At 35.6% G+C, this 20,418-nt stretch overlaps 1 protein-coding gene across 15 annotated transcripts in view; it reads left to right on the top strand.

Moving 5' to 3' along the window:
- USP15 (ubiquitin specific peptidase 15) overlaps window positions 1-20,418 on the top strand; it is a 179,031-nt gene that overhangs the window by 133,418 nt on the left and 25,195 nt on the right. The window contains exon 9 of one of the 15 annotated variants that reach the window (XM_023736131.1): window positions 12,474-14,299. The exons of 13 other annotated variants lie outside the window; for them this stretch is intronic. In XM_023736131.1, coding sequence (XP_023591899.1) covers window positions 12,474-12,488 — 15 coding nt within the window. In that variant the 3' untranslated portion in view covers window positions 12,489-14,299. Of the gene's footprint in view, window positions 1-10,728; window positions 14,300-20,418 lie in introns of those variants that run through there. One more of the 15 variants, XM_023736126.1, reaches the window with a different exon arrangement.

Raw genomic sequence — 20,418 nt, 5'->3', positions numbered from 1 at the left:
CAAAATATATTAACCTGATAGCTCTCTACATAACGAAGTAAGGTACACAGGTGCTGAGATTTCAGAGATAGGGGCACGGGCAGACATTCTGATTTTGTTTGGATATCTATTGGATTGCCCTACCAGTTGACTGAAAATCATCTTTAGTACCATCTCTGGAAAATGCTTTATGTAAATAGTAGTTACATCAGTACCAGGAAGCCCTATTTTCGGATTGCCCAGTTATAATTCATATATAACTCCTCCTCCCACTGCCAAAATTACTTTGGTTCCAGAGGCTTCATATAGCTTGAGATTTGTTTGTTTGTTCATTTAATATTCTAATATAGAAAACTAATCTTGGTGCTTTTTCATAAAGACTGAGAAAATAACAACACAGGCATTATAAATTTGTGTCTGTCATAAGAGAATAAGAGTTAGTGTTCATGCTAATCATTCATGGAAGGCTGTAGCTGGCATTCAGACTACATTCCTTCTAAGATAATATTACAGCTAGTTTCCTGTGCCTTTGACATAGTCTACTTAGAGATTTGTCTCCATACTCTTGGTTAACTACAGTTTCTCAGAAATGGAGTATTAAAATTAAATCTTCTAGTCAGCTATGTCAAGCTAGATTTGGCATTTTGTTTCGCTTTCTTATATGTTTTGTTTCAGGTATGAGAGACTTCATTTTACTCATTTTAGCTTCTGTTCAAAACTATTTTATTACACTAAATCAGTAGATTTAATGTTGACCCTCTGTTTTAATATATTTCACCTTCACATGTTCTGTTTCAACTGAGACATAATCATGAGGGTGATGGTTTATTATTTTATGGTAAGAATCACGAAGTAGGAAAATTTTTTGATGAAATTCTAGCAATGAATATTTTAAGCAGTAGATATTATTACATGCCTCTAGCTTAACTTGGTTGGAAACTGTATTTTCTCTAAAATAAAACTCTTCAGGCAAATTGGGAAGAGAAAAATGAATTTTTATTTTTCCTGCTCTTGGCATTTTAGCTTTTAGTCCAAATCCAGAAATAGTAAAGCTAAAATTTTAGTTTTATATTCTTAAAGCTCTTACGATTTTTTAATTGATTTAGGTACAGCTCTCAAGCCAAAAATTCACCCTAAGAGGGAATAATACAAAATGGTGGCAGTAGCCTTTACTCCTCTGTTTCATGAACATTAATGTAAATGCATAGGTCCACAGATGAAAGGGTAATTGATAAATAATAGAGTAGATTTTTTTTAAATATAATCTTTTCAGATACTGTTTCCTCAAGCTGTGTTTTTTTCAACTTTCCTTATAACTTCTGTGACAATTTATGAACTTTAGAGAATATTATAAATAGTATTTCTACTGATATTTGCTTTTTTACTTTAATGTAATCTCTTATGTTAATTCAATAACCCTAAAGAAGTAAGTGATCATTTTAGTGTATCAGGCAGTATAATTATTCATTTATCTAATAAAATAAATGTATGTGTGAAAAGCAATACTTTTTTCTATTGGTATGTAAGATTTTCTCTGATAACATGGTATGAATGAATATTAAATTTTTCTAATGAACACTGCCATATTGTTTCTATTTTTTAATTTAATATTTATTCAATGCCAAACATATGTCAGATACTTTTGGACATAGATCCTGAGCTTATGAAGATTACAGTGTAGGTAATGGAATTTTCAAGCTTTTTGCTTTTTAGCTTAAGAACTTTTTTCGTTATTAGAAAGTTTAAGTGTAACCCCAGTATTTAAACAAATGTATACTGAAGTTGCTTTGGTTGAGTGGAGTGCCAGAACCCCATCTTCTTTCCTTCACTTTCCTTAATGGTCCCAGAAGCATTTTCATGAGATCTCAGGAATCTGAGGAACAGTGTGAAAAACAAAGTCTGGCAAAAAAAAAAGTAAACACCAATTAAAAACTAATAATATAGGTTGAGAGCACAGTCTGTGATTACACTACTTGTGTTGAAAACATGAGTTATTAGATATGTTACCCAAGACAAGTTATTAGGAAAATTATGGTACCCGTATCTTAGAGGTTTTTGTGGGATTGAGTTAATGAATACAAAGCTCTTAGGATAGTGACTTCCATGTTATAAATATTGAATAGGTATTAGGCTGATATTTTGTCTTTTCTTAAGTTCAAGGAGTTAAGCAGAGTGACTCTGGAAAAATTCTAGCTTCCATATCCCCTACCTTTGTTCTCCTTTCCTACAAGTCTTCACTTTGGATGGAGCTAGTGGATAAAGAAGAAAGAATTGAATATACTTTGTTTCTCACTTAGCATTATTTTAATAATGGAATTTATCGTTTGCATTATTTCTGATCTGTGCTAGTTTAGCTCTTTTTAGGCTAACTGATAGTCAAGGGACATAATAGCATAGAGCTCTTTATAGACAGTCAATATGCAGGGCACTCTGTAACTCAAAATTCTTGAGTTCAAGTTATCCCTGGCCTCAGGCTCCGAGGTAGTTATGATTACAGGTATATACCACCATCTCGTGATGGTACCAATAAGTTAAGAAAATAGTTCTCTGCTGCCCTAAATCTATTACTCCATCTAGAGACTGACCAGTTTTTTAAATTTGCATTATTGGAGGTAATTTTAATTGACATTAGTTGAGTAGATTCAGGAGCACTCCACCCTTTGTCTTTTCCATTGTCAAATTTTAGGAGGCTCATGGTTGGCTTCTTAGAAGAAGCGACTCTTTTGATGGATTTAAAAAAGTAGAGTCATGTGGTCTTTTCCATTGGAAAGCGGCATGGTGTAAGTTGGTTGTTTTCAAACTCCTTACTTGGATATGTTAGAGCTCCTTAGTAGATTCTAAAAAAATCATTGAGAAAAATGATAGTAATCAAGGACCTGATTATTATTCCTGTCATACAGTGTAAAAAGGCTTGGAATTCCAAGCAATTTTTAAAGTCAACTTTTTTCCATGATCTATTGAGATAGGAAAAAATTTATTCAGTCAGTTGGACAAAAAAATGTTAACTAGAAAGCTAAAGGTTTTTTTAGAGACTTAGTTTAAGGGAATGAGTAATAATACACAGAAATAACATCCTTTTAAGAAACTAGATCCTCAGTACATTGTAAAACTGGAAAAGCCACTACTGAAGCTGTTATTTCTACATTACTTCAAGCTTTCATTATGTTTACCTAAGTACAGTGGTATTCCACTCTCACTTTGAGACCTTTTTTTGCATATATTGGACACAAATTCCCAGAAGCCCAGTTTAATGTGAAACTTTCTGATTTTCTGATTTTTATTCAAATTAACCAGGCTGACAGTTAAATGAGTACAGTTTTCCTAAAAAAAAAAAAAAAAAGTAAAACCTCACCCCCTAGATACAAGACAATTTAAAAAAGAGAGAGAGATAATTTAGGACCTTCAAGAAAATGACTTGTGATTAACTGAGAATGTGGCTGACTAAAAATTCTCAAAGTATTTCTTTCTGGGACAGGTTTTTAGTCTAATCCAGGAAATTAAACTCAATTATTTGAATTTCTTTCTTATTAAAACCAAAGCCAGTTGCCATCGATTCTGACTCATAACAACCCTATACGACAAGGTAGAACTGCCCCATAGGGTTTCCAAAGGGCAGCTGGTAGATTCGAACTGCTGACCTTTTGGTTAGCAGCTGAGTTCTTGACCACTGTGTCACCAGAGTGCCTTCTTCCTTTTAATGTGCCAAAAATTACATAGTAAACTACTAACAGTCCCCAGCTTATGAACAAGATCAGTTCTTGTGTTTTTAAGACTTTAAGTCGAATTTGTAAGTAAGTCAGAACAGGTACATATGGTTCTTATTTAGCCTTACTTTAGCACAAGAAAAGGCTCAAGCCTTTTCAGTGATTTAAAATCTGCACATACAGCAAGTGAAGATGATTGTGATGAAGAATTTATTGTGATTGGTTCAGTAGTTTTAAAGTGAGGCCAAATTTATATAACAGTGAAAGGCAAGTACAAGTTGTCCGTCAGACATTCGTAACCCAGGGACTGCCTGTATTATCAAAAATATGTTTAATGTGATCAAAAGGGGGGAAATGGAGAACAGAATTTCAAGTACTCATGGACCCCATACTTCTGGAGCCATGAAGGTTGGATGAACCCCTGAAACTATTACCCTGAGATAGCCTTTATATCTTAAACCAAAAATATCCCCTGAAGGCCTCTTAAAACCAAACAATACTTTAGCTTAACTAGTAAAAAGTGTCTGCCTTGAACATTATGCTCTTTTAAGAACTATCTATATGGGATCAAAATGATAACAACAGCTCAAAAGATTAGATAGGAACCTTAGAGGGCAGTGAATTTGTTAATAGGGAAGCAAGAACTCAGAATAGGAGAATGAGAATAGTTACACAACTCGAAGAATGTAATCAGTGTCACTAAATGGTACATGTAGAAACTATTGATGTATGTTTTGCTGTGTATATTCTCAACAACAACAAAATAAGTAAAATTATTAAAATATATTTATATATATATATTTAATCTATCAAATGACAGCTCAATAAGGTCTTTCTTTCCGTATTGATAAAAGCAAACAGTTGGAAATTAAACTGACTTACATTAGAACAATTTACTTTCATAACACAAATACCAGTGATTTTACTTTTCCCTTTGTTTGGGTTAGAGTAAGGCAATAGTATCCTTTCCTTTTAGAAAGGGAGGTAGGAAGGGATAACCTGTGTTCTCGGGCAGGTTATTTTAGCAATGAGTATGTACGATCTAGTTCTGTAAGAATTTAGTCTTATATGCTGGGTGAGAAATGGTAGCTCTAAAAGAATGCCTTGCACCCGTGTAATTTGGTTAATAGTGATTTCTTGTAATGCAGACATACCTTACTCTTACATACTGGGTGGAAGATCTTATTTGTCTTACTGTTCACATTATTCTGAATTAATGTACAGATTTCTGTAAGATTAATTCTTCTATTTTTGAATTAATACAGGCTTTTAAATGTTTTATCTGCTCCTAATTCTCTAATAGGAAAATGATATGTGTATAGGTCAGAGAAATAGAGGAGTTATTTTAAGGAGTTGTAAATAATTACATATGATTCTAAAATACAACCGTTTTGTGGGAGAAAAGACCCGGTGATCTGCTCCCGTAAAGATTACACAGCCTAGAAAACCCTATGGGGCAGTTCTGCTCTGTCATGCAGGGTCACTATGAGTTGGAATCAACTCAGTGCACACAACAACAGCAGTACAAGATGCTCTCATAAAGTAGCATTACTGTTGAACCCTTCAGAAACAGTTTCCCTATGAAGTTATATATTCACTTTTCATTTGATGATAAGAGTGTTCAAAACAGTTCAAGAACTGCTTTTGGAATTGCTTTCATCCTTCTGAATATCACTTATGGATATTTTTCCTCCTTTGATGATCAAGTTGATTTTTAAAAACTAAAAGTCATTCAGAACATTCTCCTCAGAATATTGTAGGTGAACAAGCTAGCTAGGCAATTTTTTGTTTTTTTCAAATAAAATATACTTAGGAAGTAATTCATTTTTCTCAGCAAGTTATTTTGAAGGCCTTGTAGGCACTTAGTAAGTGCCTTTCAATCTGATAGGCACTAATTATATCACGGTGAACAAAACAGATTTTGTTTCCATGGAGCTTATAGTCTGTTAGAGGAGATTGCATTGAATAAATCATGAATTGGGGTAAGTATCATGAAGAAAAAATACAGGTGCTATGAGTAAACAACAGGAGCCTGGATAGAGCCTTGGTGTCAGGGAAACCCTCTCTTTGGAAGTAGCCTTTGAGCTATGACCAAAGAATAGGTATGAGGTAGGCAGGGAAGAGTTAAAGGAAGATGGAGCAACAACATGTTCAAGACCCCTACCTTAAAACCAAACAGTGAATAAGCTGTGGAATGCCTTCTCATTTCACACAACAAAAGCCAGGCCTGAAAACATACTAGGAAACCCTGGTAGCTTAGTGGTTAAGAGCTATGGCTGCTAACCAAAAGGTCGGCAGTTCAAATCCACCAGACGCTCCTTGGAAACCCTATGGGGCAGTTCTGCTCTGTCCTTTAGGGATGCTATGAGTCGGAATTGACTCGACAGCTATGGGTTTGGGGTTGTTGTTTTTTTTTTTAATAAGACCCCATATGATCTGGCCTCCTGCTGTTTCCTGTCACTTTCTTCCATGCTCACTTCACACCAGCCTGTTGGCCTCCTTGTATATGCTAAGAATGTTATTGCCTTAGGGCACCTGAACTTGCAGTTTCCAATACCTGGAATGTTCTTCCTCCAAATATTTGTATGCTTGCTCTCTCTCTTCCTTTAGGCCTCTATTATCAGTCAGGTTCTTCCCCATTCATTCTGTATAATATAGCAACTGCCAAGCCCACATTCTGTACAGCACTCATGCCCATCTGACATGCTGTGTATGTATTTGGATTTTTTGTCTGTCTCTTCCTACTCCAAGCGTGCGAGCGTGCACGTGCGTGCACATACACACACACACACACACACACACACACAAATAAACTTCCCGTAAGGGCAGGGATTTTGTTTTGGTTACGACTGTATCCCCATTACCTAGAACAGTGCCTGGCATATAGAAGGCACTCAAATTAATGAAAGATAAAGGGAACCACAAGTATCTCTCTAGTTTCTGACTTGTACATCGTAATGATAGATATAACCATTTAATGAAACCAGGGTGGTGGGAGGAGGAACAAAGTAAGAGGAGCAGATTTAGGATGGGGAAAGGATTATGAATTCAGTTTTAGGCCTGCTCAGTTTGTGATGCCCATGAAACATCCAAGTAAATAGATCATAAGGAGTTGAATATTCTAGTATGGGTTACAGACGAGAGGCCTAAACTGGAAATAGAAATATGGCTATGATAGATATTTTAAAACATGAAGATGGATGAGATGAGGGCATCTATGAAAAAGAGGACCCAGGACTAAGTCTTACTATACAACATTTGAATGGAGGAAAGACACTTCTGTTGTAACCGGAGAAAGGGGATTATGGATGCAGGTGGTTTCTAGTTTTTGTGATGACTTCCATTATTCCAAAATGACTTGTGATATATCTAGACAGAGATGTCTCAATGTGACATCAGACCAGATCATACAAGAACGGATCATTATTCCGTTGAGTTTTTCTCCAGCAATGTTCAGCTAGCTACATGGGGCATAAAATAGAGAGACAAAGGGGCAAATGGATTATGAGCAACTAAACTAGTTTTTGTTTTGTTTTTATTGGGTCAGTTTATTCAACAAACATCCATTAGTCTCTACTATATTCCAGACATTGTTCTAGATATTAGTGATACAGAGTTGATCAAGACAGTGCCTAGTGAGTGAGATCCTGGTGGTTCAGTTGTTAAGAGCTCGGCTGCTAACCAAAATGTCGGCAGTTTGAATCCAGTAGCTGCTCTTTGGAATCCTTATGGGACAGTTCGGTTCTGCTCTGTCGTAGAGGGTTGCTATGAGTTGGAGTTCATTCGATGGCAGTGGGTTTAGTGAGTGAGGTAGACCTATAAAGAAATAAGATATAATATTTGATATTATAGAAAACATGGTTAGCCAAATGTTAATAGAAGCAAAGAGGAGAGAGCCGTTGAGAAATAAGTGAGGCCTCACCAAGGAATTGATGTTCAAGTTGAGTTTTGATTTCATTTGGTAGAATAGATTACTATCCATTATTACATATTTTGTTCATCTTGTCATAAAGCAGCAGAAAATTACCACAGGTACAAACTATAACAGTATATACTCAAAGTAAAATCTTTCTAAATGGCAGTCAGAGATACATTTTTATTACACATGAGACATGATTATAAAGCAGAGAGATTAATTTTTCAGTAAACCCTCTGAATTTAAATGAACATCACCTTTAATATAACTACTTTAGGAAGCTTATATGCTTATTCCATTGATGTTACTGTTGCTCAAAATTTTTAGATACTCCTCTTTTTAGAGCTGGTACACATGTGAACCGCAGGAGAAAGATGTGGCAGTCTGCTTCCGTAAAGATTTAGTCTTAGAAACCCTGTGGAGCAGTTCTGCCCTTTCCTATAGGCTTGCTATGGGTCGGAATCAGCTCAACAGCAGTGGGTTTTGTTTGGACACATGTGAAAAGGCATCAGTGTCTGGCACATAGATAAAATATGTGTTTATTGAGTGAATGAAGAATGGTTTTCCTGTAGCAAAATAAAATTCTAACTGGGGATTTCTGTGGTGGAAAAATGTAGAAACAAGCATGAGCTATACTGTTATAGTTTATACACACAAACATATTCATTATATGTATGAAAGAGTGTGTGTGTGTGTGTACACAGATAGTCTCTGAGTTATGACAAACCACACTTAAGATTCGTTTTTGGTGTTTTTGGTATATCTTATCATTAGTAATATTACTGCATACAGTGTTGTAGCATGTAATTTGCTGATGTTATCATTCTCACATGTTCACTCACAGAGGTACAATGTTGTGATTTATAAAGATACTGATAATAAAAGGCAATAATAATGAAAACAAAAAAATGAAGTATTCTATTTATGTCAGAACGAACTTAGGATGGAGTCATTGGAACATAATCCCGTCCTAAGGGGAACTACCTGCATGTGTGTGCATGTGTATGTATGTGTGTGTGTGTGCGTACATATATTTTTACATGTATTTTCATTTTATAGATTTTGTATATAATTGAGGCATTATGACTAATTCTTCAATAATGCCTAGGGCTTTTGTAAGCTTATGTACTTTACTAGGGGAAGACTTTCAGTAAGTAAATTTAAAACACTTTTGGACAAAAATGTTACTAATTGTTTTAAGAAAATCCTTAATAGGAAAATATAACATACTTCAAGAGTCCTCTTATACTTAGAGTAGTGTCATTGAATACTATGCTAAAAATGTATTTTTCATCATGATTGTACCACAGTCTTCCTAGGACCTCTGATTACCTTTCCTGAGACTTGCTCCATTGTCTCCTCTTTGTTCTTTATCTTACAACCTCACCTGTCTATGCCTTCCTTTCAGCATATATACATGGTTAAGTCATTTTTAAAAGAGTAAGGGAGACCCTTGACCTTGAAAAGGATGTTGTTGGTGTTGGTGTTCAATTGGCTCTGACTCATGGCAGCCTTATGTATAGCAGAACAAAACATTACCTGGTCCTGTACGATCTTCATGATTGTCGGTATGTTTGAGTCCATTGTCACAGCTATTGTGTCAGTACATTTCATCAAGGTTTCCAGTCAACTCGACAGCAGTGGGTTTTGTTTTTGGTTATACCAAACATGATGTCCTTTTGTTTGTTTGTTTGAAAAGGATCATCTGTGCATTCTCTCCCTACTTTCTCATCTCCCATTCAGTAGTCCTCATCACACTGCAGTCTGTCAGCTGCATAACATGTTGGTGAAAAGCAGGGAGTCTGGAACCAGACTGCCTGGATTCACATCATGATTCTGCCACTTACAAGTTGTGTGGCCTTGAATTAGAAACTTCTTAGTTTCTTCATCTGTAAAATAAAGATAAAGTGCTTAAGAAATGTTTGGTAAATGTTGTTGTTGTGTGCCATTAAGACGATTCCAACTCATAGCAACCCCATACAATAGAGTGGAACTGCCCCATAGGGTTTCTTAGACTGTAATCTTTATGGAAGCAGATCACTCAGCCTTTTCTTCCACAGAGAGGCTGGTGGGTTTGAGTTGCTGACCGTTTGGTTAGCAGCTGAGCGTTTAACCGTTTCTTCACCAGGGCTCCTTGCTTGGCATATAATAAGCAGTACTGTACGTAAATATTGATACTGTGGTTATCATCACTGTCATCATCGTACCACCCCATAGAAACTGCTTTTGCTAAGATCACTAAGCCCTGGTGGTGCAGTGGTTAAGAGCTTCGGCTCCTAACCAAAAGGTTGGCAGTTCGAATCCACCAGCTGCTGCTTGGAAACCCTATGGGGCAGTTCTGCTCTATCCTGTAGGGTCACTGTGAGTTGGAATCTTGACAGCACACAACAACAAGGTCTCTCTTGACCTCCTATTGCCTAGGTTCTCTGTAGCCCCTTTTCCTTTGAGAAGTTGACATCCACTTCCATACTAACAAATCCCAAATCTGTCTCATCTATAATTCTCTCCTGAGCTTCACTCCAATATATAACTATGAGTGGACATCTCTGCCTAGGTATACCACAAGTAACTCAAACTGAACATGTCTACCAAGACTAAACTTAGATTCCTCCAGAAACCTAGCCCTTTTTATTTCTTATACTCTCTTATAGGTACCACCATTCACACAGTAACTCAAGTCAAAAACCTGACACTTGTCCCAAGTCCTCTTTGTTCTGCCTCTTAAATACCACTTGAATCTGCCCTCTCCTCCCCTGTCAATGCATTATTTCAGTATTTCAACATCTTAAATGTGAAGTATCAAAATATATCTCTGAGTCATCTCTTTGTTCCAATTTTGCCCTCCTCCAGTCCATTCAGTACATTTGTTCCAGATTCATTGTTTTAAAATGTAGATGTGATTTTGTTACCTTGAAATAATGACCTTATATTCCTGTTATATATTGTTGAGTGATTATTTAGATAAATGTAATGTTCTTTTTGATTATGAAAATAATCAGAAATCTTTATAGTTCACGTTATCACATGATATGTTAAATTTCTGTTTCAATTTAGCTAAAAAAAGTTACTGTCAGTTATCGGCCTAGTTTAGTGAAATGATACAGAGAAGTAAATGGCTTGGTTCTTTCCCTTAAAGAATGTAATACATCAATGAAACTTTTTTTTTTTTTTTAATTTCTGCTGTTCCTGTATTGCCTTTGCAGGAGAACTAAAATACTAAATCATACAATTCTTACACTCATTTATTCAAAAATGGCTTTTTACTGAATATCTTGTTCAAAACACTGAAAGCAAACAAAAAAAATTATTTAAGAAAAATTTTTTTTAATTCTTTGTCTTGGTTGTCTAAGAAAAAAATATTGACAGTTTCATTTTGAGCTAATTTTGAATTGATAAGGATTAAAGTGGAATGGGCTGTAAGATACTAAACATTAAAATTGAATTCATAAGCTTTAGTTTTTTTTAACATAAATATAACTTATACTAATGTTACTAATGTTTCTTAATGTTATTAGAACTGCTGTGATTTTAGCATGCTTCCCATAAAGCAAATATCTAAACATAAAACCATTCATTGACTAGCCTGTTACTTGAAAAAATCAGACAATTACTGTCATAGTCTAGTAGTTTTAAAACCTCACTTAAATACACCTTAGCTGAAGTTTATAGTATTTTTGGTGTGACAGTCATTATCACAAAGACTTTCAGATTTATCCGTATCACAAATGGATGTTACATAATCACTACTTTCTAACTTTGACATCTTTGGTTACAGGATTTACTGTGTGTGTGTAAAAGGGTAGTCTTTTTGACAAACTTAGAATTCTCCTTCCTCATATAGATGAGAGACACAAAGCATTAATTTTTTTTTGCTAGCCAACAAAGTGTTTCCCATCAGTTCTCAGACTTCCCAGAGCTTTAGTAATTCTTCATTGAGCCCAATAGTGTGTAAAGAAGAAATTCCGTAGCATTTGAAGAGAGGGGCAACAGCAGAGACTTAAGGTTTAATTTTGTTTGTCTGATGCATGGGGACCAGATTAATGATATATATTAAAATATAAGGAAAACATCCATATCTAATTTAAAAATCCCACCTTTAAAACTAAGTTTACCTAAAAAACTTAATTTTCTTTATGTACAAGTTTATTATTTTAAGTAGAGTATGCCAGTTTTCTTCACTGACCAGTTGAGAGGAGGAAAACCATAGTTAAAATAAAGTTGTGTTTGCTCTCACAAAATATGTGGAGAAGCTTCAGAATTGATCTCTCAAATCTAATGAGATTTGTCTTTCCTAGAAAAAAAAATTTTAACAAAAATAAAATAGATGCCTCAAGTAGCTTAAAATTATATCATTTTTTTATCTACTTGGTGAAAGAACAGGCTTATATTTGTAGTTCTTTATCGTAAAAGTTTACATCACAAATTTTTATCGTAGCCACTTTTTCATTACAGAACTATAGCAAATATCCCAGTGTTAGTAGACTGCTTCAGAATTACACAGTAGCTTCTTTTTTTCAGAATGCTTACACTATTGTCATGATAAATTGGCAGACAACTAATAATGTGGCAAATCTGAAAACTCTTAATACACTAACTTTAAAATCAAGAAAAAATATTTGTTATTCCAAGGTGATTTTACCCGTGAATTTCTTCAGGTTTTATTTTTTTACTCATAAGAAAATAAAAATGATTCCCTTATTTTAGAATGAGTTTTGTTGTTGTTTTTTGTTTTTTTGTGTCAGTCAGTTTGAAGGCATAGCTACTTTTCTAAAAGGTTGTGAGTGGCATTACATTTTTGTCAGTTAGAGAATGAGTTACACAACTCAAAGGCTTTAGGTAATCAAAAATTAAGTTTGTTTTCTTTCCTGTTCTAGTTACCGGTTTACTAAAATAGTGAGCATACATGATCATTGAGAATTGGGCTTCTGGAGCACCTGAACAGAAAGGGAGTGGTTCATATTCAGCATTACAAAAGACAACTTTCTCTTTTTGAAGGGGATTACTTTGGCTATTTTCCAGGTACTGGGGAAATTCCAGATTCATTACAAATTATTGGGATGGCTATTAATTATTCATTTTCTAAAATATGTTGGTTACACACTTGAGATTTGGTTATATAGTAGAGCTTTATTTGACTTAATTTGAAAAAATTATGTGGACATTTATAGTGCAATACAAAATTGAGACTCTTATATGAGTCACTTAAATTTTTTTCAGAGATCTCTAAAAACACCAGACTTACTGATCAGAGCATACTTAGTGGAAGAATTTCTTGAAAGTAATATAAAAGCAATAGGATTTGTGCATGTGTATATAAGGAACAGTTGTGTGCAATACATTGCAGTCTTTCCAAGTAATTACATAATGAAAGAAAATCATACTTCATATAACAGTTCAATTTTAGGATGTTGGATTAGGAAGGAAATTTGTAACTAGAGAGTTCTTCCTGGAGAATTAATGCTCTATATAAATAGTTGAATGATATATGCATTCTTTTCTTAAATAATCTTCAGGGTAGCAGTACATAAAGATCTATATATGTTAAACCATATAGCAGAATGTCCAAAGGATGTGACTTTTGATTATGTAGAACTATCTTTAGTATATAGATGTTTATGTCTGGTTCTAGGTTGAAGGTTTGGGAAAAACAATCTTCATTGAAAATGTATTTCCAAATATTTGTCCTACACACATCTTTCACTTACACTGATTTATCTTGATAGTTGTTAGGGCATTCACAATAGTTATTTTCCTTAATTAGGAAAATCTCTTTAGATGTTAGCTGGACTTTTTTTTTTTTTTTTTTTTAACTTACAGAACTTTTGGATAGGTTATAGTTATAACAGTACTTTTTAGTCAGGTGCTTTCTCACTGCTGTAGGTCTCTCTAAGGACTCCTTTCAGCCTTTCTACCATACAAATTTACATTCATTCAACAGATTTTATTGAACTATGTGCCTGGCATGTACTAGATCCTGAGGTACAAATGTGCTTAAGATGTGGACTCTGCTGTCAAGATATGGGAGTTCAAGATATAGAGTTAGACCTAACTAGAGAGGTGTCCCAGAGAGGAAATCTGAATTTTGATAAGTTAGTAAGTTACTAATTCTTCCTAGAGGTGTTGAGGAAGATATAATAGTTGGAGGAGATGCTGAGGTCAGTGTTAAACTGTAAGTAGGAATTTCTTACAGGGGAAGAATATTCTAAGAGGCAGGTCTTCATACATTAAACTAAAGAATATAACTTGAGATTCTTAAGCTCTGAATTCAGGAATACTCTTACTACTTGCGGTTTCCCATATAAAATGCTTGTGGAAGCACTAGCAGAGGACCACAAAACCACTTTGAGGAGCAGATGCTTGACAGTCACCTCTGCTCACTAAATTCTTGGCTTGTACATACACCAGCCATTCCCATCACTCCTCATGGGTGGACAGTTTTTCATAATAGCTTATGTCCTTAACCTTTCATTTGCCAAACAGTCGTATCATGAAGGTTAAATTAGTGAATGCCAAAAGGTTCCTACATACTAAATGTGAAATTTAGTTTCTTAATCCTTAAACCTTAAAATTGCTCTTGTCAATTTTTCACACTATTAACTTGTCTAGGAATTATAAGGAGACCCTGGGTAATGCAAATGGTTAAGTGCTCAACTACTAATCAAAAGGTTGGCAGTTCAAACTCACGCAGAGGCACCTCAGAAGTAGACCTGGTGATCTGCTCCAGAAGGCCACAGGCTTGAAAACCCTATGGAATGCAGTTCTGCTCTGCATGCATGGGATCACCATGAGTCTGAATTGACTTGATGGCAGCTAACAATAGGGATCATAAAAAAATATTTATTCATAGACACATCCAAACTCCCTGAGGGTCTGAATTACTGGGCTGAGAGCTGGGTACCATGATCTTGGGGGACATCTAGCTCAACTGGCATAACGTGGTTTATAAAGAAAATGTTCTTCATCCTACTTTGATGAGTAGTGTCTGGAATCTTAAAAGCATGTGAGCGGCCATCTGAGATACTCCACTGGTCCCGCCCTGTCTGGAGCAAGGGAGAATGAAGAAAACCAAAGACACAAGGGAAAGATTAGTCCAGCGGACTAATGGACCACAACTACCACAGCCTCCACATGACCGAGTCCAGCACAACTAGATGGTGCCTGGCTACCACCACCACCTGCTCTGACAGGGATCACAGTAGAGAGTCCCATACAGAGTTGGAGAAAAATGCAGAACAGAACTCTAATTCACATAAAAAGACCAGATGTACTGGTCTGACAGAGACTGGAGAAACCTCGAGAGTATGGCCCCTGGACGCGCTTTTAACTCAGCACTAAAGTCACTCCTGAGGTTCATCCTTCAGCCAAAGATTAGACAGGCCCATAAAACAAAACAAGACTCACAGTACTGAGGAATCCAGCACAACTTGTGCAAGGCAAGGCCAAGGAAGCTCCATAGACACATCCAAACTCCATGAGGGACCAAATTGCTGGGCTGAGGACTGTGGGGACCATGGTCTCGGGGAACATCTAGCTCAATTGGCATAACACAATTTAGAAAGAAAATGTTCTGCATTCTACTTTGGTGAGTAGTGTCTGGGGTCATAAAAGCCTGTGAGCAGCTGTCTAAGATACTCCACTGGTCTCACCCCTTTGGGAGCAAGGGAGAATGAAGAAAACAAGATACAAGGGAAAGATTAGTCCAAAGGACTAATGGACCACAACTACCACAGACTCCACCAGACTGAGTCCAGTACAACTAGATGGTGCCCAACTATCACCACTGACTGCTCTGACAGGGATCTCAACAGAGGGTCCCGGACAGAGCTGGAGAAAAGTGTAGAACAAAATTCTAACTCATAAAAAAAGACCAGACTTCCTGGGTAGACAGAGACGGAGAAACCCTGAGAATATGCCCCCCGGACACCCTTTTAGCTTAGTAATGAAGTCATTCCCGAGGTTCACCGTTCAGCCAAAGATTAGACAGGCCCATAAAGCAAAACTAGACTAAAGGGACACAACAGCCCAGGGACAAGGACTAGAAGGCAGGAGGGGACAGGAAAGCTGGTAATAGGGAACCCAAAGTATAGAAGAGAGAGTGTTGACATGTCGTGGGCCTGTTAACCAATGTCATAAAACAATATGTGTACTAACTATTTAATGAGAAACTAGTTCTGTAAACCTTTATCTAAAGTACAATAAAAAATAAAAATAAACAAAACGAGACTAAATGGGCACACTAGCCCAGGGGCAAGGACGAGAAGGCAGGAGGGGACAGGAAAGCTGGTAACGGGGAACCCAAGGTCGAGAAGGGGAGCGTGTTGTCATGTCATGGGCTTGGCAACCAGTGTCACAAAACAATGTATGTATTAATTGTTTAATGAGAAACTAATTTGCTCTGTAAACCTTCATCTAAAGTACAATTAAAAAATATTAAAATATAAAACTATTTAACCTAGTTAACAAGTACATTTACCTGTCCTTTAATGTAAGTTTTAAACTTTTAAGAGTTGCAACTATTAGTATACAGTCTTTTTCTTCAATCTAATTATTGCTTTTTTTTTTTTTTTTTAAAGAAGATATTTAACAAACTTAGTTTTAGGACTGACTCTAGGCACAATTTTGATATAAAGAAAATGTGGCTTATGTATATGTGTTTTGTGGCCAGTCATATTACTTCATATTTAGAGCTCAGTTTACTGGTGATTAATTGTAAGATCTAGTTCTCCTGAAAAACTGAGGTATTGGCATTAGTCACCATCAGGCAGTTGGACGCCAGTGAATTAACAGAGAAATAGCTCAAGATGGCATGTGACCGGTAGACATGTCACAAAACTCATCCTAAGTAGCCACAAAAATAACATACTGTTTATATAACTCCTTTTGTTTTTCATGGTACATTCACATATATTCTCAGTTATTACTAAGAACAACCATGTATGTGAAGGGTGAGCCTTCTTGTTTATAATCCAGGAAGCATTGAGATAAGAGATCTGTCCACCTAACCATAACACATATCGTATGATTTCTAGTCCATGTTATGTCACTCAATAAAATATCTTACCAGTTAAGAAGGAAATTTCCTGCTTGTCCGTATGTAGGGGTTTTAAAAAATATATGTCTTTAAGAAAGGAATTGCTTTGAGAGATAGGAAAGTGATTTTTTTTTTTTATAGTAGAGGAATCTTTGAGAGAGATGCTTTCTTGGTAGCACAGCTTGGTTAATGTAACTCTGGTTATGTTTTCTGTTATTGAACTCATGAAAACTATCTTTGTTTTTTAAAGCATTGTATTTAATGGTAACCAGTCCAAGTATCCAATTTTCTTGTAATTGTCAAAGATGTTCATGTTTCTAAAATAGCCTTATGTGAGAAGGTTGAGTTATGAGTTGCATAAAGAAATTACAAATCTAACTGCATTATGACCACAAGACTGGCTTCTTTAAGAAACCGGCATCTTTGTTCTGCCAGAATAACATTGAATACTGCTATAACAAGTAGGCCATCAGCTGGGGCATGGAAATATTTTAATTGTTTGACCTCTGTTCCAATTATGCCTTGAAATTTATACCAGAAGTTATAAGGGAACTTTTCATTTAACTGGCCTTTACACTCTTTCAAGAATATGTTGACTCCTAGGATAATGGTATTTTCAAGATGAGGAGGAAAAGTCTGACAGCTTTTTAAAACTATTATGATTTGTGTATTAGTAGAAGAAGTAAATTGGCTGTCTAAATGTCTGTTTTTACTTGTATTTGTATAAATTTTTAGAAAAATGTAGCCTGAGAGTTTTTTAATGTTCAATGAATACGATGCTTTTTTGGAGGGGTGGGCACATTTGCAACTTAATATTTTAAATTTAAGGTTTATCTCAAAATTGGTTATGCTGTCTCGACAGAAATCCAGCCAATTACCTATCATTAAAACTATTGTGTTGTTGTTGTTTATTGTTAACATTGAGTTGTAATCTATGAAAATAAGTCCCGGTCTATTTGAAGGACTTTTTAAAAATCAAGACAGGTGCACTGAAAAGCAGATAGTGGACAGAATGAAAACCAAACAAAAGGAGGGCTTAATAGGTGCTGCCTTCTTTTGGTTTAGTATTCATGTGGAAGTGTTTGAAGAAACTTTTGAGATTATTCATTACAAGTGAATATATTTTTGCATCACTTATTAATATTCTAGTCAACAAAAATTTGTTGAGCATTCTGTGCCAGAAATTGATGGAAAAGAGTAGAAAACAAGAGGATAAACACATTAGTATATATAGGCCAAAACATTTTTATTAAGCATACATTTATTGTGTACACACTAAGTTCCAGGTGGCATGGTGCTCAGTGCTGGGGATGTAAATATGAAAGATATCGTGGCACCTCTTGTGGAGGTCTGAGCCTTGTTTGCAAGGCAGACAAACTAAAAATTAGAGAGTAAGAGTTGCAATATATTATCAAATAAATGCTGTAGTAAGAGTGAGTGCTAAGCAGTATGGGATTATACCGGAGGAATCTAGGGAGGCTTCCCAAAGAGGAAATCTGAATTTTGATAGATGATAGAAGTTAGTAGGCAAAAAATGTACATTTCAAGTAAATGGAGTAATGTTGCAAACTTAGAATGAGAAAATGCATAGTCAAGGAACCACAAGTGATTAAATAAGGCTCAAGTAAAGTAAAATAGGTATTAGCATTGATGAGGCTACATAGGTAGGCAGAAGATAGACCCTTCTAAAGATTTGGCATTTCAGTAGGAAAGCAGGGAAAGCCATTAAAAGATTTATAGCAAGGAAATGGGTATGAGTAGCTATACATTTAAGAAAGATCACTATGGATGCTATTGAAAAGCGAAAAGAAATCTAATTACATTTGGAAACACTTTGCAAGATAGGAATACATGTACATTATTAAGTAAAAACAAAGTTCAGGAATTATTCTTGTCAACACTACTTGAATCTTTGAGTTATTTGGTAAAGCCGTAAATTAGCTTCATTGTATAATTGTGTGATAGGCATTAGTGGAATGTTATAGCTTAGCCTAAGCCTGAGATAATCAAATACAAGAATTGAAAAAATTAATAATTGTTGTAAATTGCTGTCTGACCACCCCTTCATCTTATTGACTATTTAGTGTTGATTCTACTTGTGCTAAGTCAGATGATACTACTAAGTGGTGGCATTTGTGTCCTGTGTAACTATGGTATATTATAGGTTGCCTGGCACTACCTCCAGTGCTGGATCTATAATTATAAGAACATATAATACAAAAGAAGAGAGAAGGAAACTCAAAAGGAATATTAAGATTATGAGAAGTGTTAAAATATAAAAGGAATTAGGAAGATAGGTAGAGAAGTATCCTCCGTAATTCCTCCTACACTGTAGCCTACCTCTATCTTCCCCTTGTTCACACAAATAAAATTTTTTGCTGCTGAAAAGTACATGTAAATGGCTAAAAGGCCTATATACCCTACCTCAAACATTTTGTAACTATTTATGTTATTTTCACTACCTAAGAATTATACAATAACAAGTTCTGTAAGATTATATATATAGTTCTCTTCTTTTGCCTTAAGGTAGGGGCACACTACCGGTTTAGACAATATTATTTTTATTATGGACTGGGTAGTGTTTCGTTCTGTTGTACATAGGATCGCTATGAGTCGGAACCGACTTGACAGCACATAACAACAACAATTTTTATTATATAGAAAATTCCTAAAGCGATATTATGGTTACTTGAGCAAACATAAGCTAATTTATAATTGAAACTACAAATAAAGCACCATAGTTTATTTTTTTTAATTGAGTTAAATTTGAATATGCTTATTTTGGAATTTTTGCTAAGCAGTACATGGTGTGGCATCATAGTTTATGGAATCCAAGTTATCTGCATGAACTGAGTAAAGTGAACCTTTCATAGCTACCAAACCTGTTTAACATAATCCAAGTGCGTGGTAACCAAGATTTGAAAAACTTCGATTTCCATTAATGTAAATCAGGGCTCTCATAAGAATGAGTATCTACTACTTTACATGCAAGCAGCTGACTTTTCTTACAGTACTTTGCCACTTGCCTCCAAGACAAATATTTACCTGTAACAAAAAGTCATCTATATGACCATATGTCTGTCAGTCATTGCATATTCTATTTAATGACTCTAGATATCTAATTGATAAAGTAATATTAAGTCCATATTGAAGTCAGATTATTCCATCATGAGATAAAATATTATGGAAAAACTACTTCTGCTGTTTTTTGTTTTTTTGTTTTTTTTGTAGTTTAAGTGAAAGTTTACAATCCAAATTAGTCCCTGATACAAAAATTTATACATACATTGTTATGTGACCCTAATTGCTCTCCCTAAACTGTGACAGCACACTCCTCCTCTCCACCCCGGATTTCCCGTGTCCATTCAACCAGCTCCTAACCCTCTCTGCCGTCTCATCTCACCTCTGGACAGAAGCTACCCATTTAGTCTCATGTATTTACTTGAGCTAAGAGGCTCACTCTTCATGAGTATCATTTTATATCCCACAGTCCAGTCCAATCTTTGTCTGAAGAGTTGGCCTCAGGAATTGTTTTAGTTCTGGGTTGACAGAGTCTGGGGGCCATGCTTTCTGGGATTCCTTCAGTCTCAGTCAGACCATTAAGTCTGGTCTTTTTACTAGAATCCGAGTTCTGCGTCCCACTCTTCCCCCGCTCCATCAGTGACTCTCTGTTGTGTTCCATATCAGGGCGGTCATTGGTGGTAGCCAGGCACCATCCAGTTCTTCTGGTCTCAGGCTGATGAAGTCTCTGGTTTATGTGGCCCTTTCTGTCTCTTGGGCTAATACTT

The sequence above is a fragment of the Trichechus manatus genome, unplaced genomic scaffold (genome assembly GCF_000243295.1).
Source record: "Trichechus manatus latirostris isolate Lorelei unplaced genomic scaffold, TriManLat1.0 scaffold00086, whole genome shotgun sequence".
NCBI classification, from domain to species: domain Eukaryota; kingdom Metazoa; phylum Chordata; class Mammalia; order Sirenia; family Trichechidae; genus Trichechus; species Trichechus manatus.
Note: the sequence above shows the minus strand (reverse complement) of the source record. Positions and strands in the feature narration are given on the sequence as shown.